Raw genomic sequence first — 25,429 nt, 5'->3', positions numbered from 1 at the left:
CTGATTGACAGGGCACACTTCATAAGGCTTAAAACCAACTTCCTGCAAGCCAGGCAGGGTGACTTGATAAGAAAGTGGAATTTAAGGCAATTAAGTGCAATCTGAGCCATGAGAATATGTTTGCAGACTGCAATTCTACACCAGCTGTTTTCAATGACATTCCAACCATACAATGAAGATTTTACAAACCACATTTATTTAAGGGTTGAGTTTTCTGCTGTGGGTTGATAATACACTGTCTGAGGGACTGAGCGAATTCAATCTATGAATGAACATGGTGAGATGAATTAAAATTAATGAATAGAAATCAGCTGCTCTTTGCACAGGATGAATACAGATTGTCAGTAAAACACCTGCACAAGCAGAACATCAAAATTGGGAAGAGCGAAGCATGAAATCTCATATTTGACTTGTGACTTTAAAAATTGTGTAAAAAGGATATATTTTAAAAGTTTGTTTTTCTAACGTGAAAGTATCTAACAACTATATATCTATTTATATCTGTTTAGAAAGCATATATATGTTCCTATTTTGGTCTCAACTGTGTCATTTTTTAGTGTAGCTGTACCAGTTGAGGAAGTAGAGACAAAGATTTTAACTCTTCCAAGAGTTCACTGAACATTGTAATTCAACAGGTATTAGAGGCATCGATTATGCACCTTTTAGAAAGCCAAGAGTGAATGATGGTGCTGGCAAATCCTTTTGTTTCCCATTCATCTTATGTTTTCTTGAATTTTCTCTTGTGAAAATTCCTGGGATTTAAATTCTTTCTGGTAGAAAAGACATGAGTAAGGTGAAGAAAACCCAAAGAAAACTCCTGTCTTTTATATCTACAATACCTTTTTTATGCCTGTGCTTTATGTCTTTTATGTAGGCATTATGTTGATTGTGGGCAATAATACAAGTATCTCTGGGAAGCAGAAACATTTGGGTTTTAAAGAAGATGAAAATGAGATGCGTTGCCTTGTGCTAGAGAGACAAAGAAAATGTAGAGGTTGTGGTTTATTGGTGTCCTCAGCCTTTGTTTTGTAAGAACAAGAACAGAGAATTGAAGTAAACAAAATATTTGGACCTGATCTGCAATTCCTACATGGGCAAAATTCCCAACAGTCCCAAGGGAAGTTTTGTTTGTGTTGGGAAAGCCGGATTTGGGCCCATTGTTTCCAGTTAGGAACCAGACTTGTGTTTATTATTTCGTGATAGACATCTCATGGGTTTAACAGCTCAGATTCCTCAGCCCCATGTCCCTGAATCTGGAGGAGTGAGTGCCTCACTTTGTCCCTCGTTCGGGTGTAGCTACATTCCAGATGATTTCAAAAATCACTTTCTTCAGTAATGCTTAACTTCCTGAAACACTCCTGTCTCCCTCCTCCTGTTGTTAAAGGTCGTGGATTTTGGCTTGCCATGTGTGTGATAAGAAGGGTGGTACTTTCTGCTTGCTTTCCTCTGGTATTAATGACTATACAAGATGAAGAGCAGTCAGTGGACAGCAGGCTTCCCAGTATGAGATTGCCTTTGCAAGCATGTGCAATTCACCCAGTATAAAATTACCAGCTGATGGTTGTGCAGTTGGTGGTCTGTATGTGAATAGACCCAAAGCATCCTTGTTCCTAATCACAAGGACTTACCCTGGGAACCCTTCTTCTCTGAGGGATCTTTAGAGAGACAAGTAAAATCCACTTAGGTCCTTGTCCTGTGGCAAACACAAATATAGCTAAGTCTTTCCTGATAAAGGATCTTTTGTTACTTTAAGAAATCATTAATATTACAAATGCCTTGTGCCATTCTGTTTGCAGATTGCTGATTTTGGACTCTCCAACCTTTATCATAAAGACAAGTTTCTGCAGACCTTTTGTGGAAGCCCACTGTATGCTTCCCCTGAAATAGTTAATGGACGGCCTTACAGAGGCCCAGAGGTAAGAGGAGCCAGTTTTTCTGTGGTGGGATGGTGATGTCTTTGATGATAATATTTGTGAGGAGTAGTCTTAATGCAAATGTTACTGTACATGTGAGTTCACTTGGGTCTGTCCTGTATTGGAAGTTAAGCTGCTTCACTTTTGTTTACATTGCCTCTGGGTGGTTAGTGGGATGTTAGATACCAGTTTGCCCAGCAGTAGGTGCAGCTGACACGATGCTGCTCTTGTGGTGCTAGTGGCATGGAGAAGGGCAGAGATCAACTTTCCTGGGCTTACACGTGTTGTGTCTGTATTTCAGGTTGACAGCTGGGCCCTTGGTGTATTGCTTTACACTCTGGTTTATGGAACGATGCCCTTTGATGGCTTTGATCACAAAAATCTCATCAGGCAGATCAGCAGTGGAGAATATCGTGAGCCAACACAGACCTCAGGTAGGAAAAAGGAGGGAGAGCCATGTACTGAGCTGACAGCAGTTCAAAATGGAGCATTTTGTTCAGCCCTTTCCAACATGTTACAGTGTCATATTAGAATGATGTACACCAAAAATAAAATCTCATTCTCCTGCTGAGTTCATCTGCTATAAATTCCCATCTGGGTACAGCACTTTCCAAAAGCCCTTTTGAAACTGAAATTTTGTAGCAGATAGATTTTGTTGCCTTGGGGAGCTGTAATGGGCTCTTTTAAGTAGATCTGTGGCAGCAGAAGGTCTGGTAGCTATTGCAGTTGGAATTGTTCAGATGAGCTGTAAACTGCTTCAACAGACTGGGACAGAGCAGTCCTCTCACTGTGCTGTGGGCTATCACAAGTAGAGAGAAGGTGAACAGTCAGAGCAACAGAGCCTCTTATTAAAGAAGGCAGGCCAAAATCTGAATTAAAGCCACTGTGTTCACATTGGCTCCTAGGATAGCACATTAAGCAGTCACCTGATGGAAATGTAGCAGCTAAGTCTGGCTCATTGATAATAATGATGCCTTCCAGCCTTGAATATCTCTGCAAATATTATATTCAAATGAATAGTTATCTTGTACCAGCTGTTTGCCATTCCTTTCAATTTTTTGTCTTCTTGCTCTCTGAATGAAAAGAAACCTTTACAATACACAGAAGACTACAGCATTCATGGAAAAAGTAAATACAGAAGCAGTAATGTGTAGCTCATTTAAAACATCCCAATTCAGTTTTATTTTCCTCTGAGTTTTCCTCTAAGTCAATATGTTGGTGACTTCCTTCAGTAATATGGAATTATTCACTGTCTAATGCAGTACAAACCTTAATTGACTGGATAGCCCAGTGTACATTTTCCAGAGTGAATCATATTCTTCTGATAAAAAGTAGTGCTTAGAGGCATTTTCCATCATTGATTGATAGTCAAAGCCTTGTTCCTTTTCACTTCCTCTGTAGTACGGAGCTTTTTTTGCTCATTTGATTGTCTTCACACTTTCAATTTAAACTGACAAACCTAAGAATGCCCATATTCTAAACATGTTATATGCCATTCTTCATCCATAGATGCTCGTGGTCTTATCAGGTGGATGCTGATGGTGAACCCTGAACGCCGAGCAACCATTGAAGACATTGCCAACCACTGGTGGGTTAACTGGGGCTACAAGAGCAGTGTCTGTGACTGTGATGCCATGAGGGACTCTGAGTCCCCACTGCTGGCAAGGTTCATTGATTGGCATCACCGTTCTACTGGCCTCCAACCAGAGGCTGATACCAAAATCAAGTGCCTTTCTAAGCCCAAAGGTCCTGAAGTCACACTAGAGAGACAAAGGTCTCTGAAAAAATCAAAAAAGGAAAATGACATTGCACAGTCCATCCAGGAAGGAGGAGCTGAAAATGCAACCAAACCAACCTCCAAGAGACCCAAAGGCATCCTGAAGAAAAGGAGCAACAGTGAACATCGTTCTCACAGTGCAGGTTTCATTGAAGGAGTTGTCAGCCCAGTGTTACCCTCTGCTTTTAAGATGGAGCAAGAGTTATGTAGGACTGGCATGGCCATTAAAAATGTTGTAGAGGGAGAGGTAGCTGGCAAGTATGGCACTAAGCAGTCTTCACTAATGCCAAAAAAAGGAATCTTAAAGAAGACTCAGCAGAGGGAGTCGGGCTATTACTCCTCTCCAGAAAGAAGTGAATCTTCCGAACTCTTGGACAATAACGATGAGACAGTAAACAGTGACACTTCTCCAGGGGTCACAGAGCCATCCAGAAATGGGTCTTACAGCCATTCCTGCAGGCGTAAGGGCATCTTGAAACATAACAGCAAGTATTCTACCAACAGCACTGAACCTGCTTTGATTAGCCCTGACACACCAACACTGGAGGCCATGGAAGAAATGGTCTTGCCTGGGGATGCATTACCTCGAAGTTACAGTCGCCCTTCCAGCGTAATTAGTGATGACAGTATTTTGTCCAGTGACTCCTTTGATTTGCTGGATTTGCAAGAGAACAGGCCAAACAGGCAGAGAATACGGAGCTGTGTCTCTGCTGAAAATTTCCTCCAGATCCAAGACTTTGAAGGACTTCAGAATCGCCCACGGCCACAGTATCTAAAGCGTTACCGCAACCGTCTGGGGGACAGCAGTTTTTCTCTTCTCACAGACATGGATGATGTGACTCAGGTCTACAAGAAAGCCCTAGAGATCTGCAACAAGCTCAACTAGCAGAGGGAAGATGGAAAAGGGAGGGAAGGGAGTTATTCTGTGTACCTTTATGATGGAGTAAGCCAGGTCACTGATTTGCTGACAATGGTAGGTTTTGATTCAGAGGTGCTGACTGTACCTGCTTAGCTGAACTCCAAGTAAAGTTGCCCCAAAGCCATCTCACACTTCTCTAATTTTGTGTCCTCAAAATATTACCTACCTGACCAGAGAAAAGCCTTTGGTCTTTGTATCTGTGATGGAAAGCACATCAGGAGCTAGCACACAAAAGCATCAAGATTTGATAGCTCAAAGTCAAAGCTAGACAGAATTAAAACTGGAAGGGAGGGACACATGGTTTGAGAGGTTTGTAATTGATATTAGATAAGCTTTATTAAGAGATGAGCTGAATTCTTCAAGTCAGATTTGGATGCCTTTTAGAACAAGATGCTTTATTTCCCTCTGAAGTTATTTGTCTGGGTACAGTGTTTGCGCAGAGGGAATCTTTGGCTTGCATTATGCAGGACACCAGGCTAGGTGGTTACTATGGTGCCTTCCACTGGAGTGACCTGAGAGGTTCTGAACGTGTTCTAAGATTATTTGAGAGACTTGTCCCAGGAAAAACCTCATGAGGTGTTTGTGCATGAGCAATGGAGCAAGCATTCCTATCTGGACCTCCCACAGTGTCCAGAGCCATTGCTCTTCAGTGAGTAGAAAGTTCTAAAATTGTTTCCAACTACCAGCAAAAACAGGGCCAGAGAAATGATAATGGCAACTGGAAGGAATGGGTGTTATCAGCAGCTAAATGACCTTTTAAGGCATTTCAACCTCTATGTTCAATCTGTGACTCTTGCCAAATGGCCAGCCCGATGAAGGCCCAGACAAAGATGGATCTGACAAAGTGTCTCAAGGGTTAACTGACCCTCTAATCAAGAGTTCAGTCACTGTCAGCAAGTGGTGCCACCTTGCTGCTAGCTTGTAGTATTTGGGGGTGACAGTAGTTTGCAACCAGAATGTTAGGTAAGGAAAAGGTTGTAGAATGTAGGAAATGGATAGAGGTCAGAAAGTTAGTGGGAAGATGCCTTTCTGCAAATGAAAATGTTTCTAGGTTGGTGGTAATGGAGCAGAAAGAATAGAATGATGAAATGATAATGGTAGATTTAATAACAGAGGTAGCATAAAGTTGTGGGCCTGTTTCTATCTAGTGTAGCTGGCACTGAGTGTGCAATGATACCAGTTTGAAAAAAAAAAAAAAAAGGATATGTACTTGTGTTCACAGACATATCCAGACCAGAGGCTTCAACTCCCATAAAGGTACCACATGGGTCTACTGGATTACCTGAATGTAAGCCTACGTCAGAAAGGCACTGTGTGTTTGACAGGCCTGGGCAAACTGGAATCTTCAGGCCCATTTCAGTCTCATTTCCATGAGCACATAGCCCCTGGCTTTCTTGGAGGTGCACTGGTGTGATTAAATCACAGGTTTCTACCAATGATGTCAAATGATCCACAGCTGCAAAACTTGTATCCACACTCATACCCAGAGCAGAGGGGCATAGGGCAAGTTCTGGACTCACTCCTGCCCTGTAACTGGAACTGAAAGCAGAGTTTGACCCACTGTCTCCCAAATCCTAGAGCTGGTGCAGAAACTGAATAGAGTTCCTCTGGAGATTCCTTGGGAAGCGGGGATAAGTCCATATATCCATAATCTGGAACAGGGAGCTAGTTCACTTACAGATTAATCTTTTTCAGTCATGGTGTCATGGTACTTAAGTCTGCTGGTTCCTCCTAAAAATCAAGTGTGCTACCTAGCAAAAAGATGAACCAGACTGATTTTCCTAAGTCAGTTAATCTGCCTCTGTGGAAAACCTTTACTTTTTACTTATGCACTTACACTGGACCAAATTTGACTCTGGAATAAACAGCATCAATACCATGAAATCTCTGAGAGACGCACTCTCAGGTGGTCAAGTGAAATTTGGCTCACTGTCATTTGCTCAGGAAGGGCAACTGCAGGTCACTTCTCTATGGATGTGTACCTCTCTGTATGATATTCAGACATCTCATCTTCTGTCACAAGCCCTGCATGTGCTCTTTTACCCCATCCCAAAGCAGCACCCCATTTTGCAGTGTGTTGAATTAACAGGTTTGCTGTGGTGCATTTTAAAACAACTCATGGTAGTCTCCATGGCCGTTCTGTAACAAGGGTGGATGTGCCCTTGCAGCCACTTTTGACTCATGCCCTGGGGTGTAGGAGTTGCATCCTCAGCTGGTGTGAGTCAGTGCTGTCCAGTTGAGGCCAGAGCATCACATCTTCCCTGCACATCTGGCACTAAACCTTGAGTGGATTTATGGAGGTTTCAGGACGAAGGGAAGGGAGTTCAACTGGCCATGGCAGGGAAGTGAGGAGCACCCTGAAGGCTCCTATCTCCAAGGCTTTTGCCCAGGCCTGCTTCCTTCTGTACAAATGTGAATGAGTGAGTGACTGCTTGCTGCCAAACTGGAAATGTTATGTAGGGATTTACTGGCATGTTACTGGCATGTTACATGTTTACTGGCATGTTATCATTCCTAGAAGAGAAGAAAAAAAAAAAAAACTTGACTGCACATTGTTACTATTAGTGTTGTGATTCTTATTTAATTTTTTTTGTAATACAAAGTCAACTTTTTTATTTGAATTTGTCTTTTTTTTTTTTTAATTTATTGGTCTGAAAGCCATTTCAAAGTTATAATAATATATTTGGTGTAATTTAATTGGTGCAACATTATTTTACAGCTCCGGCCAAAATTGTTGGGTGTTATTTTTTGGGTTTTTTTTGTTTTTTCTCCCAATCCTTGGTTGGTTTGAGCTCTACGAGGCACACAGGGAAAAACGCTGGATAATCACCCGAAGTGTTTGTATTTTTAATCTGATACTGGTTTTTTATTAAATAAAATGAAAATATTGTAACTGTGAAGAGTCTCTCTCACCCCCTTTTTCACTGTACATCAGCATGAGCCAATGCCAAATGGTAATGAACTTGTCATAAAGAAATACAGCAGCATCTCAGCACTTTGTACCAAGTTGTTTATGCAAACCTCCTTGGCTCATTTGTGCATTTGAATATAATGTGGGTGGCCACAGAGACTCCCTTGCTGTGAAGCATTTGGCACTGCAAAGCACACAGAGCTTTCAGCTCTAGAGAAGTTTGGTGGAGAACAGCTGACTGGGGGTTTTCTCTGTTGAAGATAAATGGGGTTTGTGGGCCAGGTATGCTGTAGGTGACACAGAGCTGGCTGAGCAGACACAGCAGAACTCATTTGTAGCTCAGAGACAGATGGTCGTGGTCCTTTCTCCTCCCCATCTAGGCAATGAACAGGTTATTGACAATGTTTTTTGCGGGTAAAATTTAGGGGATTTGAGCAGTAATTTGATCAAAAAAAACTGATGGGCATTCATTGCTGTCAAGTGTGTGCTGACTTTGGTCAGGTGGCCTTGAACAGACAGTAATCAGCAGGTGAGAAGGGAAAAAAGGGAGTCGGTTTTCTTTTTTTTTTTTTTGGATTTCCCATGATCACCAGAAGGCTTTGGATTGTTTTTCTTGGAATACAGGTGGGCATCATAAGGGAAGCTGGGTGTTAGGTATGCTGTGTGTGCTGGGGACTTGTTAAAATAAAGGAAATGGTTGTATTGGCTCTGAGCAAATCACCATCAAGCTTCACCCTTGATGCAGCCAGCCAAGATACCTATGGTGTATATTCTGCTTTTTTTAAATTACAGGCAGTTTGGATTAGGATCCAAGGTTTAGATATTGTGAAAAAAGAAAAATTCAATTTTTCTTTATTAGTTCTAACTCATTTTCTTTCTCTTGAACTTTTTAAAACAAGAAGCCATGGCTGTAGCTGCTAGATTACAACCACTTAAAACCCGGTGGGAATAAAGGGAAGAAGTCCATGATGCAGAAGGGGAAGCAGGCATTTATACATTACAAAAGGAATTATCTTCTGTGTGCTAAATGAGTCAGGAATTATGAGGTGTACAGTCAAAGTCAGCATGCCTGTTCTTGCCTCTGAGGTGAATACGGTCTAATTGTGCCAGTGGAATAAACTGCAAGTCTCTTCTGTAATAGCAGTTATGAAGCAACTTCTTTTTTTTTTTTTTTTTTACACACTAGTTAAAAAGTAGAGGACAAACTGTTTAATTTAAAAAAATAATGACATTTAGAAAGTTCTGGGCATGTTGCACATTTGTGACAAGCTCTGAAGAGTAATTATGTACGTGTTTGTGCAGATCTGAGAGTGCACAGCTTTGGCTGGGGTGGGGTGGAAGCTCAGAGTCTTAATTTTCCTATTTATTACAAAAGATAGGTGCAGAGCAATATGCCTTAGCTGAAGTCACACAGTAAATCTGTAGGCAGACCTGGTTTTCTTTTATGTTTACTGCATGGGCATTCCAGTGGTTCTCAGAAATTGTTGAGTTTTTATGGTTTGGGCAGGACAGCAGCAAGGAAGCAAGAGAGGAGCATTTTTAGTTACTGCAGACAAATGAATTTGCAGATAGATTTGTTATTGATTCCATAAGCATGTGCAGCAAAACTTTGCAACAGCAGAGCCTCAGTTATAGCTACAGGGTAAGCCATAACCAGCCTAATGAAGGGAGATGTCTGATACTTATGTAAATTTGGTATATATAAGAAGCTTATCAGTTTGATTCAACATTTATCTCAGTGATTCACAGCTCATTTTAATGAGCTGGTTCTGGAGATAAATCTGCAGGAATGCTTTTGTGGAGCCAAGAGACTGATGTTTGCTAGCATCAGCCCAAGGTCTCTGGTACCTGTTCGAGGGTTACTCTTTTCAGGGTTCCAGCTGAAAGTTTTACCACAGCAAAGAACAAGCTGGGTTTCCACTGCATTATTGGTATTTAGAATTCAACTGGAGCCTTTTTTTTTTTTTTTTTTTTTCCCTGGTGGAGCTGGTTTTTTCCTCCTTGCCAAACCAAGACATCTTTCTCATAAAAGACTGAGTAATTTGGCTGGAGAAACAACTTCTTTGGATAGATGATCTGAGCATTTTGTTTCTGGCTATTTCTCTCTATTGCTTACTCCCTGCCCCGTATTTCCTGGAATTTTATCAGTGCAGAAAACCCTTTGATTTGCTATATGTCATCTGGCTATACAGAGCCCTGAAATTTTAAGGAAATTATATTTAATTTGCAGCGATGCTTAATTGTTCCTTGGAAAAGCATTTTACGAGACAATGTTATGAATCTCCAGAAGACTTCTGTTCCTAACTCAAGTTCATGCTGAATATTGCATCAGGCCCAGGACCACGAAGGAGCGAGGTAAGTGACTGCTATCAAAATAAGGAAATCAGCTGCGGGTGCTGGCCATAGGTGCACTTCTGGGTCAGGACATCACCCGGCTTCTTCATTCAGCAAAGCATCTTGACTGCCAGTGTGAACTCAGGTTTTTTGACACGGGGCACCTCTGAAAATCCATGCCCAGTCAGTCTCACAGTGAGCACCCAGCACTGAAGCCTTTGCTGTCAGAGACCATGTGGAAATGTTGGCGTCAAACCGCTTTGACATTTTCTTTTTTTGCCCTTTCCCCTTCCACTTTATCTATTTACTTAACACAAATAAAGTGCCTCTCTCTCAGTCCAAATCCTGCTTGCTGTCCTGTTTAGCTTTGCTCCATAGACTGCACAAATCTTCTGTCAGGACAGTGGGTTGAACTTTGCTCCCGAGGTCCTTTTGCACCTCTAACCCTGGCTGTGGCATCGCTCGGCCTCAGAGGGTGTTGGGATCCATCTCTGCAGTGGTGGCTCCAGCACTGGTCCTTTGCAGCAGGCACCTTTTCTTCCAGGATCCAGAAACCATGGATGGTACCCTGAGCTAACCATCTCTCTGAAAGAGGCACCAAGCTGTGGGACAATTACAACCCTGGGCTGCCAGCAAAAATGGGTTAGACTGACCCAATATAAATCCCTGGAAGTTGGTGGTGAGATTATACCCTTCCCAGCAGGAATCTGCTAAGAAAACTGTGCTCCTTTCATAGGCTAGGGAGATACTGATGCATTTAGAAATATGAAGAAGGAATAACTGTAGAAGGACTGTCTGAAAAGCTGTAGAGGAGGGAGAATTTTTCTTGTGGCTCTGCAGTACACAGTTTATTAAGAAACCCTTCCAAATTTCAGCATCAGAGATAATAGGACAAGACATACTTTAAATAGAACCAAAGGGAAAACAAATTCATAACAGATGTTAGAAAATATGTAAATATATATTTGTATTTACATATAAAGCCTTAGCCTTCGCCTGCCAGGCAAGATTGCTAGGACCAGAGCATGTGTCATCATCCCAGCTGCACTGGGAATTGTCAAAAATATTTCTTTAAATGTTCCTTCAAACTCTCTTGTTCTCTTTAGCTGCACGTCCCTTAGCTTGACGATTTAATCAGAAGATTTCTTGAGACAAAGGATCTGCTGCCTGAGAAGAGATCTTTGCTAAATTCCCATATAACTCAGTGCCACAAGGAATGTTCAGTTAACTCCAGCCCTTAGAAACCCCAAGGTAGTTAAGCCTCTTGCATTCCCAGGACAAAATTGTATCAGAGTGGAAATAGGCAATGGGTAACAGTCAAGAATTACATCCCCAGATGGTGCAAACTGATGGTGACCCAATCTGGACAAGCACCCAGCCTTGAAAACCAAATTCCTGTCATTGTGAAACTGTGACTGGATTGAGTGGGGATGGCTTCCAGCCCCATTTGATCTCTCCATACGAGGAATTCTGTATTCTCAAAAGTAGTGTTAGAAATACCTGTTTCTGAGAAGCCAGTTTCAGCTGCCTACACCTGGAGTTTTGAAACCGATGGGCACCATCTGCTCTCTGTGACCTGGGCCTGAGCTGTGGTCCCATTTCAGAGATATTCTGAAATCTTGAGCCTTTCCTTAGCTGTCTGGAGTGTTTAAAAACACTGACATACCAGGACATGGTAACATTTTGAGGAAATTGAACAATTCTTCAGCTGAATAGGAATTTTATCATTAGCAGTGATTTTTTAGGAAATCAAAATGTTCCTAATTTCTCAGGAGTGTATGACTGCGAGTACTGCGTAGAAGACAAGAAACTTCAGCCCCTTAGAAAAACAAAACACTTGGCAAAACTTTCAAAAGCCCAGAACCTGAGTGCTACAGTTCAATAAATCTGTCCTTTCCTAAGGGAAATGATGCTTTGGTCGTTTCTAATGTGGTCTTATCCCAGGGCATCCCACCAGACTAGTCTGGGTGGGCATGGAAATTGTCCTCTTTTGACATTAATAGAGAAGACACAGAAAGCCCAGATAAGTAGCATGGGAACAACATCACCTGCCCTGTGAAGAAATAACTGTAGTTGCTTTTTACTAGAGCCAGAATATTGTTTTCTGAAAAGTTATTCTCCTGATCTAGCAATTATCTGATTATCCAAATTATTATCCTGATCTAGCAATGATTTAGGTAGGTAACTCTAGAACGAACAAAACTATTGATGATTACAGAAAATGTGGCAGAGTAGAGGCAACATTTCATCTTGGTGAGAGAATAGAGGGACAATCTTCTCTTGCACTGGAAATGAGTGAATAAATTAATTTCTTCCTACTGTTGCATGCTGAAATTGGAGCAGATTTACTGGAGCCTCCCTCATTCCTTTTCCCAGGGCAAACACGAGTAGTGAGGTTTGCTCTCAAGAGATGCAGAGTTGTCCCTGGTCCCCATTTGCAGCAGGACCGCAGCTGCACAGAGAATGGGACCCTGCTGGCTGACATGCCGAGGGAGAGCCCTTAAAGCCCCGGCCAGGAGCCCTGGGACAAAGACAATCCTGGCGTGAGAGAGGGATCAGAGCCCTTAATGCACTTTAATGGGGCTGCCAGGGACAGCTTTTGTTCAAGTTCTGCCATGCAAACAAAGGAAGATTTGCAGTTTCCCCTCTGACATCAGCATGCTCCCCAACACCTGCAAAAGCACCCTTGCCACAAAGGGCATCTCTAAAAGTACTTCAGAAAACACACATGTTATGAGCAGACCTGATTGCTTCAAACAGCAGAAAAGCCTTTTTTGTCAACACACTCACTAAACCTTAATTAAAACGGTACTGTTCCACCACAAAGTTATCTAGCTTTTCTTCTGACAAAGCTGTTACAACTGAGACAGGAATTCCTGCATTAGTTTATCTTATTAGTTTATTCTCCCTTTAAACCTCTTCTTCTAAAGAAGCCTTGGTCAAAAGCTGAAGCAAGGTTCTCCAGTTATTAGAAACTAAGCTCAAATCAGTTTGAGGAATGGAACAAAAGCAACATCAATTTTTTACCCGTCAAAGCTTGCCCACACTGCCTGTGTGAACATTCTATGGCTAGTGCCAAATTCCCAAAAATACTGCAAGGCCTACTGACTAACTGCCCACAAAATGGAAGTGTGCTGGAAGCATCAGAAAGCTCTAGACTAATTTAGTCCCCTGCCCTGGTATATGCACTCCTCACCACACACAAACACTTGGTTAACTGGTTTTTTTGAGAGGACAGTAGAAAAGCCTGCAAAGGTCAAAGGAGGCATTTGGGTTTTCACCATTAAAGCATCCATACTCTCCTTCCAATGCATGTGGATAGAAAGCCTTTGTTCAGATCAAGCCAAGAAGAAATAAACTGTTGTTGGAAGGTCATTTCAGCTTGCTTCGAGGGGTGAGGAAGAACTAGAAAAAAATAACCAAATGTGATCTTCTTACCAGTAATTACAAATACCACCTTTCATCAGAAGAGGCAAGGTTTTGTTAGAAATATCTAACAAAATTTTTGAGTTGGACTAATTCATTGTTGGTTCAGGCTAGAGGTTTTATAAAAGCATTAGCTATCACAGTTCCTAAGTGTCCCACTCAAGGCACCCTGGGGAGGTTTGTTTTTTAGAGAATGAGTGGTTCCTACAAGAACACAGCAGATGCAAGCTCTCAATCTGCCTTGCAGGTCTTGGTGGTGGCTTCTTTGAGTGGCTCCTGTCAGCAGTCAGGAAATTATGAGTTCAGCCAGCTGTTAGCAGAGGAAAGATCTCCATTAATCTGTTCTCTGTCGATATCTGGAGGCTTTGCTTGCATTTCATACTCCACCATAATGTAAATCTACCACCAGGTTAGTAAGCAACCATGTTAAGTCCATCTTCCAGCAAAGCACCAGCACTTCCATTAAGAAGAGTTTTGCTACAACTAATGAATTCATTTTAAAGGCAGGGCAGGGAGAAGGCCCATGTGACCTTTCAAATGTAACTCTGCCAGGATTTCCTGTAGTTTAGTCTTTTTATGAAATCTTCCCCCTTATCTCTCTCGTATGAACCCTGATTCACTAAATTACTCCTACAAATAACTTTCACATGTTTAAAGGTAGGCCTGCCTGCTCCTTGCTGACTCAGGGCCATGGCTTTCTATCTGACAGTGAAATGCTAGCCAGGAAAATCCCCAAAGGTCAGTTTTCAGTATTATTTTTTGACATGAACTCAAAGAGGTTGGCAAAAATGCTTCACTGGTGGTTTTCCTGAAAAAACTGAGCAATATTATATATCTGTCTTTCTGCAAATCTGAAGCCTTGGTACAAACCACAGCTTGCCTGGCTATGTCCTGTTTTCTTCTTTTTAAATATCTTTTCTTTTTAAATATTCTTTAAATATTTTGAGTATTTATTTCTGCATATAAATGGCTTGCAATAGTCTGTCATAAAAATGGTCATTAACAAATCAAAGCTGTAATTTTCAAAAACAGCATAAGCCTCGCTCCACTCTTGTTTAAGTTACTGGCAAAACCCCTAGAGATGTTATTTTTGTTTTTCTACAGATAGCCCCTCATAAGTCTATCCTATACTCAGAAGAGTTATTTCCCCATTTCTGGTAAAATCATTGTAGGATTTATTTCATAAGGAATGAACATTTTGGCAAGATAATAATGATAACCCTGATGTTATTTTATATAATTATGGATTCAGAAGGAATTAAATGAGCAAGCTTAGTGATGGAAAGACAAACCCAAGAGGTTGTTCCAGTACATCCAGGGTCACTGTCCCATAACATCTTCCCAGCTGTAGTGGCCATCTAAAATGACTAGCCTTATGTGTTGATTTTTCTTTCCCAAATAGCATAGGTAGGCTCTGGTTTAAACTCCTTTAAAAACCCCAACAAAAATAACAAAGCTGACCTTTAACTTGCTTGGTTTTTTAAGTGCCAGAAGAAAGCGAACAGTCTTTGAAGGAAAGAAGATGCCAAGTCAGAGCTCAAAGCAAATGGATGTTGTAAGGAGTCTTTCCTCACCTCTTTCCATACTGGGTTTCCCTGACACCCCATGGGCCATGGAGCACTTCTAGCACTGGCAAAGGCTGGGCACATCAGCAGCAGCCTCCACTGCAAGCCCACACCTTGCTCCAAAAGTGCCATCACACCCAGGAAACCTGCAGGTTGTGCTGTCTCTCGCAAATATCCCCTGCACCACACACACCTTCAGCTGAATGACTTCAGGGATCCCCCAAAGGGTGTTTTTGTACCCCACTTCCACCACTGTTTTCTTCCCCTTGGAGCATGGCCTGCTGCTGCTCGTTGCCACTCACGGGCCAAGGTGCCTGGCCCATGGGTTTTCCTCCAGTTTGGGTCAAGCTAATTTGATCTGTGGAGTTGTAGAGACAACATTAGAGACCGATTCTTAATCGGACATCCCACCCCGTGGTCCCTTCTCACTGGGTCCCCTTAGGCAAGGCTAATTCATACCTTCTGCTGGGGCAGGCAATTTGCTTTAAAAGTAGATAACCAAACTCAGGAAGGAAGGAAGGAGAGGCTGGGGGGATTGGAGCAGTTTGTTTCTGTGCTGGGACTCCCTGTCAGGCAGAACAAAATCTCTCCTGTTTGCTGAGCAAGAAGGGAGAGTCACTTTGGGTGCCTCAGACCTGCACTAACCTGTGAAGTTTGCAGGCTCTGCCCCGCCTGCTGCATCCAAGGTGGACTTCTCTTGCTTGAGCATCTGCTCCTGGCTGCTCCTCCAGCTTTTTTTCCTAGATGTAAAAACCACTAATGTTATTTTTATTTTAAAAATATGATCTAAGAAAAAAAAAATCGAATTGCAGGCTGCATCTCCTATGTTGTTTGATGGCTGATGTCTGTGTGGGGCACAGTGCAGTTTGCAAACCCCTTGTGGGAGTACAACGCGTACACAGCTATGCAAATGCAATTTTTATGTGTATTTGTCCCACAGTCCTTCGCTGAGCACAGCTCTGATCACTGATGTCACGATTACTCATGTCAGATGTCTCATGCTGGCTTTCAGGCCTTTTGTTCTGCTTTCATGATGACTATGGGGAGATCTTGCAAAAGTATCATCCTCAGCAAAAGAAATGAAAATCAGCCAGGATTTTGGCTTCTGTCAGCGAGCAAAATCTGCACTTCAGGAAATTTTGAGCTATTGTTATAACAAAAGGAGCTCCCCCTCTTTTCATTTTCATTTGCTTGGACTTGGGACCTTTCTCTCAGCTTTTCCACACTTGAATTCTTTTTGAATTTACTGTGAGCTAAACCAGAGAAATTGGAGATCTTATGAATTTACTGTAAACTAAACCAGAGAAACTGGAGACCTACATAACACAATCACTGTCTCAGTGATTTTGGGTACAGACACATTTTCATAGGAAAAGCTGTGAAAACACTATAACATGCCAAAAAAAGGAAACTTTTTTCCAGCTTCCCTTCAATTTATAATTAGTGCACTTAATATAAATTTCAAAATATCAAAAACTTCAAGCAGCCACAGGGACCAGTCATTCTGCCACTGTATTTAGAGGAGACTTGAGAATTTGTACAAAATAAGAGGCCTGGAGAACAAAGACGTCTGCCCTCAGGAAGTATATTAATATTGAAGGAGACCTACACTTGAGCATGCTTCTATCCCTGCTTCAGGGGATTTTCTTCCAGCAGGGATTTTCCTGCTTCAGTTGCTAATTTCCCTGAAGGCATTTTGACAAGCAGGATGCCTCTTTACAATTTTTGCCATAGCTATGGTATTTGAGAGAGACAAAGTGAAAAATTTACAAATCTGCATGCACAGAATGAAGGAAGGAGTTGTTAGCATATGCTTAAGGGCAGACAAAGGATTATCTTCTAATCTGCTCATTTTGCTAAACAGAAGTTGTACAGATTTACCAGATATTACTTGTGTCTGCTTAAATCACAGCTTATCTTTTAAAAAATAACCAGCCTTGGTACAAGCATTCCAGTGGATGAAGAATCAGTCACATTCCTTGGGAAATAGTTTCAGTCATTTATTACTAATACATGAAGCTGAGATTTTCAGAGTCATCTTGAGAAGTGAGCAAACCAAGAGCTGGAGGCAATCCATTTTAAAAATCTCCATATGGAGGAATTTCTTCAGCATTTTGATAGTGCACCTCTGGAGCCTAGCTGAAATTAAAGTGCTATTAAGTCCCCGAAGTCTTTTGATCTCAAGGAGAAATTTCAAAATGGTTGGAAAATATGAACACTCAATTCATGTTTGCTGTGTGCATTTAATCCCCTGTCTTCCCAAAGGTTACACACACACACAAACAAATATATATATATATATATATTAAAAATAATGACTGAATGAGTAAATAGACACTGCCTGTGCTCAGAATCAGTAACTGCAAAACAATGCTCTGGTTAAGCTTCCATCCAGTCCTGTGGGATGTATATAATGGGAAATGCTTCCCTGTTGTTTACATAGATCTGAGGCATCCTGTTTTTGGCAAGAATGTTTTGGCATCCTGTAGCAAATGCTTAGGGAATGTGTGCTGGGACATTGGAACACTTGTTTCACTAGTGCCAAACAAACAAACAAAAAAACCCCCCAAACATTCCTGGATAATATTTTCTAATTGTTTTTGGGAAAAAAGTATTTTTTTCCACATCAGTAACACATTGTCGTGACAGGTAAATTAATTTTCCAGCAGTGTTCTACTGTTCCAAGTCCACCCACAGAATGTTCACAACACTCCTAATTAATCTCTTACAGCAATTAGCTTTGAAGGTACTCTACATGGTTTGAATTTTTTTTTAATATGAACTGATATAAAAATTCAAAGGAAACCCTCACTTATTTGACAGTGAAGCTATATCTATGTTACAAAAAGCAAAAAATTGACCTAGACTAGAAACCATCCCTGATCTAGTCTGATTTTCTGATGCCTCTTCCTACTGATATCAGTGATAGCGTGTGAAAAGTAACCACAAAATATGTAGTTTCATCATACCAAAAAGACACGTAGGAGAAGGGGACTGGATTTCAAGCAAGCAAGCTGGATTTATGGAGGAAGATTAAAAAAGCTAATTATGTTTAACTTGGCTGACAGACAGCTAAAAAAGGGGATATGATAACTGCCTACAAATATTTGAAAGATGCATAATACACCAAGGAAAGAGGGAAATAGTTTTGAGACAAAGTCTGGTGTAGCAAAATTAGGCTGGGTAGAATGCTAACAATGAGACCTGTCAGACTGCAGAAAAATTTCCTGAGGGAATTAGTCAACACCTCATTAAAAAAATACCTTGGACAACATGCACGGAGGGGGATTGCAGGGAATAATCCTTCAGTGAGAAACTCAGGGACCAGGAGCTTCATAGGCCACATTCTCTCCATTATTGCTGCTGCTGTCAAAAGCATATAATTTTAAAGATTTTTCCCAACAACGTTTTTGAGGCACGAGACTTTTATTTCCTCCCTGACAAACAGTAGATGGAGGGAAATTCTCTTTGAGGGAAATTACTCTTTCTATGGAAAAATTGAAACATCAAGGGAAAGTCACCATATTTGGAATGGGAGCAGTGGAATACACCGAAATGCTGTCATGCCAACCTCCCCTGTCCCCAGGAAAATTTCAGTGCAGCTGACAGAAGTGCTGTTATTGAAGTGCCAGGGAATTGGAGACAATCTGGATTTTGGATCATGTATGTAGCTCCTGTTCAACACATGCTCTGTGGTGGACTTGCACTTGAACAGCTATCCTGTGTCAAAGCCAACTTGCCTTAAGTCTGTTTTTTTTCTCCTAAATCAGCTAATTTGATTTTGTCAACCCAGCTCCAAAGCTCATTATTTTTTTTTTGCAATCTAGACCTCCCTTCACTATTAGGGAAGTTGCATTTCTATGCCAGAAATACCAGCCTATATTTTTCCCCAGGACTGGCTCCCATGCATGATCTACCACAACTGAGACTTAACATAGCTGGAGTGGAGCAACTGTGAATCTGCTTAGCATCAGTCTTTTAAAAGTCAGTGGAAACAGCTGATCCCTTAAAATTAAAAGGGAACCAGTGTTTCACTGCACATTTATGCCGATGTAACTCTTCTGTTTCATACTAGGATAAACTGAAGCTAGGCAGTAGTGAATCAGACCTAATATGTTTAGTACTTGTTTACTAAATTTATGAGGCACCCAGTGACATTTCCCTTATGTATAATGGTAGCACTCCCAGCAGGATGATCTAATCATTCATGAGGAATTATGGTACAATGTTGGAGTTTATTTAATGCTTAATGTTCACAACAACCTCCAGCGTCGTTGATTTTCATCTGGTTGCTGCTCACATTGTGAAACAGATCTCTCTGGAGCAGCAGCAGCAGCAGAGATCAACCACATCCCATGCAGCGTGGCATATATCAGCACTGCAAGGCTGCACTGTTTTTCCTGACAGGCAGAGGAAGTAGGGTTGATTCACACCCCAGAACAATTCCTCTCACCAAGACACTTAGGAATGCATCAAAGGAAACCAGTCTTTATCTGCAAGCTTCCTCTGAGCAATGGGCTTACTGTAAATCAAAGGCTAAAAAAAAAAAAAAATAGCTCTTTTTAAAAATGGTGCCCTTGACAAATGGAGCAGGAAAACCTGTGAAAATCTGGATGCATCAGAACGACTTTTCAAGGACTGCATGCCAAGGTGGTAATTTTGCAATATGTACTTGCAGTGGCACATTTTTCTGCTTCTAATATTGTATTCCCTTCAGGAGGAGACCGAGGCCAAAAAAGGTTTGCCATTTCCAGGAGATAGACTGTTCCTTAAAAAGAACCAATAATAGAGGAAAAAAAGGAGGAAAGAGAATTTTCATCCAAGCTGGTTTCTCAGTTTCTAAAGAAAATGTTCCAAATAAGTGAATGAGCTTTTTACAACCAAAATCTCCTTCTGGGGTTCCTCCAGCTTGGTTCATGTTGCCTTCAAGTCATTTTAACAGCAAATATTTCCATTTAACTGCAAATATGAGCAGGAAGGGCAAATTGTTCTGCTAGTGGAATTTAGTCACAAGGTTTTAGGGAAATAATATTAATATTCACAGCTGCTGTGTCAGTGCCACAGAGAAGAAGCAGATTCATAAGGATGGCTGGTTTGTATCCTGTCCAGCCTTCATCCAAGACTGGCGAGCTCATTTTGCTAATTTTCCCCTGGAGAGATCACTACTTTATGCCCTCAATGATTTCTTGAGCTACTTGCTTAAAATATGTATTTACATGGCATCTGTTTGTGTGATTGATTGTTCTTATGACTTGTTGCCTGGCAGTGGCTTAAATATTACATTAAAAAAAAGAAAAAAAAGGCATAAAAAATTCCTTCCTAGTAAGCTAAAGTTACATCAAGGAGGTTCTCACATTTAACAGTCCTCCTGTGACCACATGTGAGAACGTGGTGAGCAACAGGACTCATCCAGCTTGTTTGCCTTGGGCCGTCAGAGAAAGAAATGTCCATGGACTTTTCTTAGAGAAGCCTATAGCATAATTTCAAATGTCACGGGGCAACTCCCAAGGCTCTCGTATTCTCCAGACAAAAAACACACTGCCTGTGAGCACTACCGACACAGATCCTGCTTTCTGGCTTGGAGGAAAAGCAACCACACTGCACCTCCCACAGCCACAGAAACAACTGGCAGAGCACCAGAGCCTCATGTGGATCCTCTTCCAAGCTGCCCCATAGATGCAGCAGAGTGTCCCTGCTGCCCCCTGCATCCTGCTGAGCTCAGTGAAATGACCCTCAGTGTGCCACTTCCAAGCAGGTCTCTGTGTGTGCCCTGGCCAAGGATGCTTTGAGCTAGGGGATGTGAGCTCTGTGCCCACCATGAAGTCTCCTGAGCAAGACTGCAGCTGTGTCCTGGGTTTTATCGTGGGGAAATCAGGGACATGTGAGAGTGAGAAAGAGAAGGCGGAAGATTTACTCGTACCAAGAAGCTAATGAAATCAGAGAGAGAGTCAATCGATGACTCTGCATTGTCGGTTTCTGGTAACCCCAGTGCAGTCAATGGCACAGAACGTTATCGGGTACCCCCGGCCTTCTCCCCAAGGGAAGGACCGGAGGGTTCCATCTCACCGCTGGCAGTGGCCATGTGGCTGTGGGGAGGGATGTCCCTGCAAGCCGGACAGATTATCACACTAATTATCACACTGCAGGTGCTTTGCGAGGCACGGCTCCTACGAGCCGGCGCTGGCGGCACAAGCTGCCGAGGAGCAGCGCCGCTCTCTGCTAACATGTCTGGTTACTTTACAGCCCCACTTAACGAGAAGGGAGGTGGGGGCTCCCACCTACATTGTGCAAAGGACTCTTTTCTCCCCTCCGTTGTTTGGATCTTTGCCACTGTTTAAATTTAAGCAGATTTGCTATCCCGACATCTGCAGTTTGATTATTTGACTATTGCCTGGCTCTGGGTCAAACCACAGCAAGAATACGCTCGTCTGTGATTTACGGCCTGGGCTGCGATTATAATGGTTTTATTTTAGTTGGACCCCCTATTTACAAGCTCATTTGTATTAGTGCACAGTGTTGTAATAACAATGGCAGAATTATTAGGTCTCGCAGAAACAATGGCACGTAGTAAATGGCTAAGTGCTGTCTGCAGCGCTGAGTTGCCATTTTAATAGCGAGGCGGGGAAGGGGGCGAGGAGAGGACTGCAGACGGGGAACGAGCTGAGCAGAAACGCGGGTGTTATTCATTCTTCGTTAAGTAAATAGAAAGGACGTGCGCTTCCTGGATTAGCCACTAAAAACAAATGCTGAGAGGAGAAAGAGCCGACGTCTGCCCTCAGCAGGGTTAAATAAGGTACTCGGCCTGGGCGCTGATGGCCGCCGCCCTGAGAGAGCCCACGGCGGCCCGCCCGGGGCCACCTGCGGCAGCGGGGAGAGCCCTGGAGAGCCCGGGCTGTCTCGGCTTGCCCCGCAGAGCCCACGGCCAGCCGCGGTGGAAGTGCCTGAGGCGCAGCAGCTCATCCCTGGGGCCTTACCTGGCAGCAGGTGGGTGGAAGGACGAGGTGAGACCGCGGCTTTGGTGGCACCCCGCTAGGAGCTGGGACAGCCACCACCGTCAGGGTGTCCCGCCACCAGGCAGGGCTGCGCCGCTGCCCCGCAGGCGTTTTCAGGGCTTGCCTTGGGCCCCGGTGTCATCTGGTTTTGTCTCCTTGTGAAAGCAGGAAGGATACTCAGGGTTTTTACGTGGCACACCGCAGTGCTGATCCCACCGGGCCCCAGCCTGGCCACACACCGCCGGAGCTCACCACTGCCGCAGGCCTCGTGTTTGACCTGCCAGTTGTGAGGAGCCCTGGCAGCTCCTGCTGGAGACTTGCAGGTCTGAAATTTAGGGTTTTTTTATGTGATTGGTGGCCCGGGGGGTGGTCAGTGGCTGGGTGGATGGGATGGAGGGGAAGGCTTCAGGCCCTGCCACTCTCTGAGAAGGGAGCGGGGAGAGGACAGCTTGTCCACTCTGTGGTAATGCTGTCCAAGGACTTCCACCTCCTGCCCTACGGCTGGCTGAAAATTAAATATTAAGAAATGATGATTATCTAGTCTCTGGCAGGGGAAAAAAAAAAGCATCCTCGAAATCGAATAGAAAAAAAATCAAAGGAGGAGTAGTTCCAAGAGGTATTGCCATTCATTGTGAAGAATGTAAAGCAAGGAAACATCTGTGGTCTGACTCCCAGGGCTAAAGTTCTTTCTCTGATGGGACACCATCACCTGAGTCTACACGTGAAAAACAGGTGAGCTGAATCAGCCTCTCTCCTGCCTGTGAAAGGAGCATAGGCCGAAAAAGCATTTCATATGAGTGTTTCAGATAAATTACTCAAGCTGCCTGAGATTAAATCAGATTTAAGATACCCTATTTAAGATGATGGTTATAAAATTATGTGTCCTTGAGGCCTGTCCTTCCTCTTACAGATGTTATTTGGTATTGCTGACCAGCTCTGTTCAATGGTAAAATCCTTCAAAGCTAAGAGGAAAAAGTAGTATTTCTTTCTCTGGCTGACTTTTGTCTGTGTACCTCTCTCTTTTTAAAAGCTGCTTGTTTCCTGGGTGTTTTGGTCTTTTAGAAAAGAACCTTCTGACTAGAATTCTGTATAGTGAGAGTTTTTAGGGGGTTCTGCAGTCCCTTTGTACTAATTGATTCCCCAGTGCATTAGCATAACCAAAACTAGATTAATCTTCTTTTCGTTTTAGTGGTGAGAGCAATGTCTCTGTCAACATAGTTTATTGAACCCGATACAGTTTAACCACTTGCATTTACCTCCTCTGAGATGGCTTTTCTCCTAAGTATGTCCTGAGAAAAGATCCCACTTTAAATTTCTCTCTGGCCAAGTTGCCAAGCAGAATTGCTCTCCTGTGGGGCACGATGCAGTGCCAAAATTCCTCCTGCTTCATCAAAGATGCAGAATTTCCCAGCAGCTGGCATGCCATCCTCTAGCTTTAGGAATTAAGCTGTATCTTTTTATCAGAGAAGAATTAGGATGGACTTCTCTGCTAAAGGGAAGGGCTAGTGGGAGATAATTTGACACGTAGTCTGTGCCACTTGGGCTCTTCTCATGGATGTAACACAGCGGTTCTGCAGTACAAAACTTGCTTTCTGATGGAATCAAATGCCTTCCTTGTATTCTTAGGAGCCACTGAAAAATCAGGCTGAGAGGTAATTCCTGTACCCAGCCTTATAAAAGAGCCTGTAGAGAAGAGGGTTTATAGACAGTCTCACTTGAACTCGTTTATATCATACCATGATAGTGTGGGAAAAGCAATCTTTCTGCTTGTTTTTGTGGATGGCACAGACAGTAAAGGGACCAGCCCTGCCCTTGGCACTGTGCCTGCTGAAGCTGAAATTGGTGCTAAATTGCCACCAAATCCAGTGGCAGATGCACATGATCCTCAGATTGAGTTTGCACTGTTTTCTCTTCTCTTGGCTTAAATAAGGATCAGTCCTCGCAAGCTTTCTGTGTACCATCTGCTTCCACCAACTTCAAGGATGTATTTGAGTGGATGAAGATTATTTCCTGGTACATGACCTGCAAGATTGGATGCACAAATCTTGCCTAAGAGGGCTGAAACAGAGCTTAGCTTGCTCATCTGTTTCTGTCACATACAGTGAACATGACTTGTAGCTCTGCTCTGACTTCAGCATGGTGCTGAATACTTTGCAGCACAGCACTTCCCAAAAAAATGGGAATCCTACATCTACAGGGAAAAATCAAACAAACAGATTGGAGAAATTAATTGTAGAGTTCCCACACACAGCTCTGCATTTAAAGTGAATACAAACAAATAGGTTTGACAAGCTGGGCTACTTGAAAAAGAAGTGAGCAATGCAAACCAATGAAAAATACATTTGCTTTGGTGATATTTTAATCACTTATACTTTCATTAAACAAAATACTTAAGTAGATCTTACGCCTCAATGAAGTTGAAGGGACTTGAGTATATACTTTAAATTCTATAAGTGCTTAAAAGTGCTGCTAAGCAAAGATTCAAGTCCTCAAAGTGCTTGGGCTGAGAGTATACTTAAGTGTTTTGCTGAATCAGATCCATGGTGTCACAGAGGCTCAGAGGTTTCAGCTGAGATGAAGGATAAAGCCAAACAGCGTAACAGGAAACTCCCAGGATTTTCCAGAGTCTAGTGCATAATTAGATTAAATGCACCATCCCATTTTAGGATTATGAGTGGGTTTGGGTTTTTTTTAGACCATTAATAAGAGAAGAGGTGTTCCTTTGCAGACATACACAATATCAATCAGGTAACTTTTCCTATGCTTTCCTAGTAGGTGGCATTTCAAAATTAAACAAATGTCAGTGGCACTGCAGTTTAGTTCCAAGTAATTAGAAACGTCCAGCTTGTGAAAACAATTTCTTCTCCTGCGTTCATCTAGATAGCAATAAATTATTTCCCAAGTTTTCCCTGGGAAACAAAGTGGATTGTAATGGTATTGCAAGTAGAACGTAACACTGCCATAGCAATTACATCTAAGCTTTGCTAACCATACATTTCAGCAAACAATTCTTAATTCTTAATTATATACTTTATGGTACACAAGTATATTTATTTTAAAATAAATATTTAATTTACAGATTTAAACAGATTTAAACTGATCTGCATTGGCCACTTCTATTGCCTGCAGAAATGCATTAAGCAAAGCAGATTGAACAGTTCTGTCCCACTGCTTCATGTCTTCATTCCCCTTAAAATTCTATCCTGTTACTTGGCCACAGCCAGACCATGTCCTTCAGTGCTACTGAATTTCAAAGATGTGATAACTGCTTTGAAATTGATGGAAAGAGCCATAAAGGAGACTAAAGGCATAAAAAGCGTCTGTTACTTTGATGGTGACTTTGTCTGCAACTGCTATGCGATTCCTTTCCATTGTTTGAATTTATTCAGTCATCTCAGAACAGGTCCTGAAACTGTACACTCTGTCGAGCAGAATTTAATTGGTTTTAACAAAGACAATGCACCTCTAAGGAGCACTAGACAATCTCTTGCACTTATCGGCACTAATCTTACCCTTCATTCATCCTATTTGCTGGTGTTCTGTAACCTCCTCAGTCCAGGGCCAGGGCCCTTGGGGCAGGAATGTCAGCCAG

At 42.4% G+C, this 25,429-nt stretch overlaps 1 protein-coding gene across 2 annotated transcripts in view; it reads left to right on the top strand.

Annotated features, from left to right (window-relative positions):
- The window catches only part of NUAK1 (NUAK family kinase 1), a 46,683-nt gene extending 39,174 nt beyond the window's left edge, over positions 1 to 7,509 (top strand). For both annotated transcript variants that reach the window (XM_066319968.1, XM_066319969.1), the window contains exons 5-7: positions 1,797 to 1,916; positions 2,215 to 2,347; positions 3,423 to 7,509. In XM_066319968.1, coding sequence (XP_066176065.1) covers positions 1,797 to 1,916; positions 2,215 to 2,347; positions 3,423 to 4,576 — 1,407 coding nt within the window. In that variant the 3' untranslated portion in view covers positions 4,577 to 7,509. The remainder of the gene's footprint in view (positions 1 to 1,796; positions 1,917 to 2,214; positions 2,348 to 3,422) is intronic.
- Positions 7,510 to 25,429: the final 17,920 nt, after the last annotated feature.

The sequence above is a fragment of the Sylvia atricapilla genome, chromosome 5 (genome assembly GCF_009819655.1).
Source record: "Sylvia atricapilla isolate bSylAtr1 chromosome 5, bSylAtr1.pri, whole genome shotgun sequence".
Classification (NCBI taxonomy): Eukaryota; Metazoa; Chordata; class Aves; order Passeriformes; family Sylviidae; genus Sylvia; species Sylvia atricapilla.
Note: the sequence above shows the minus strand (reverse complement) of the source record. Positions and strands in the feature narration are given on the sequence as shown.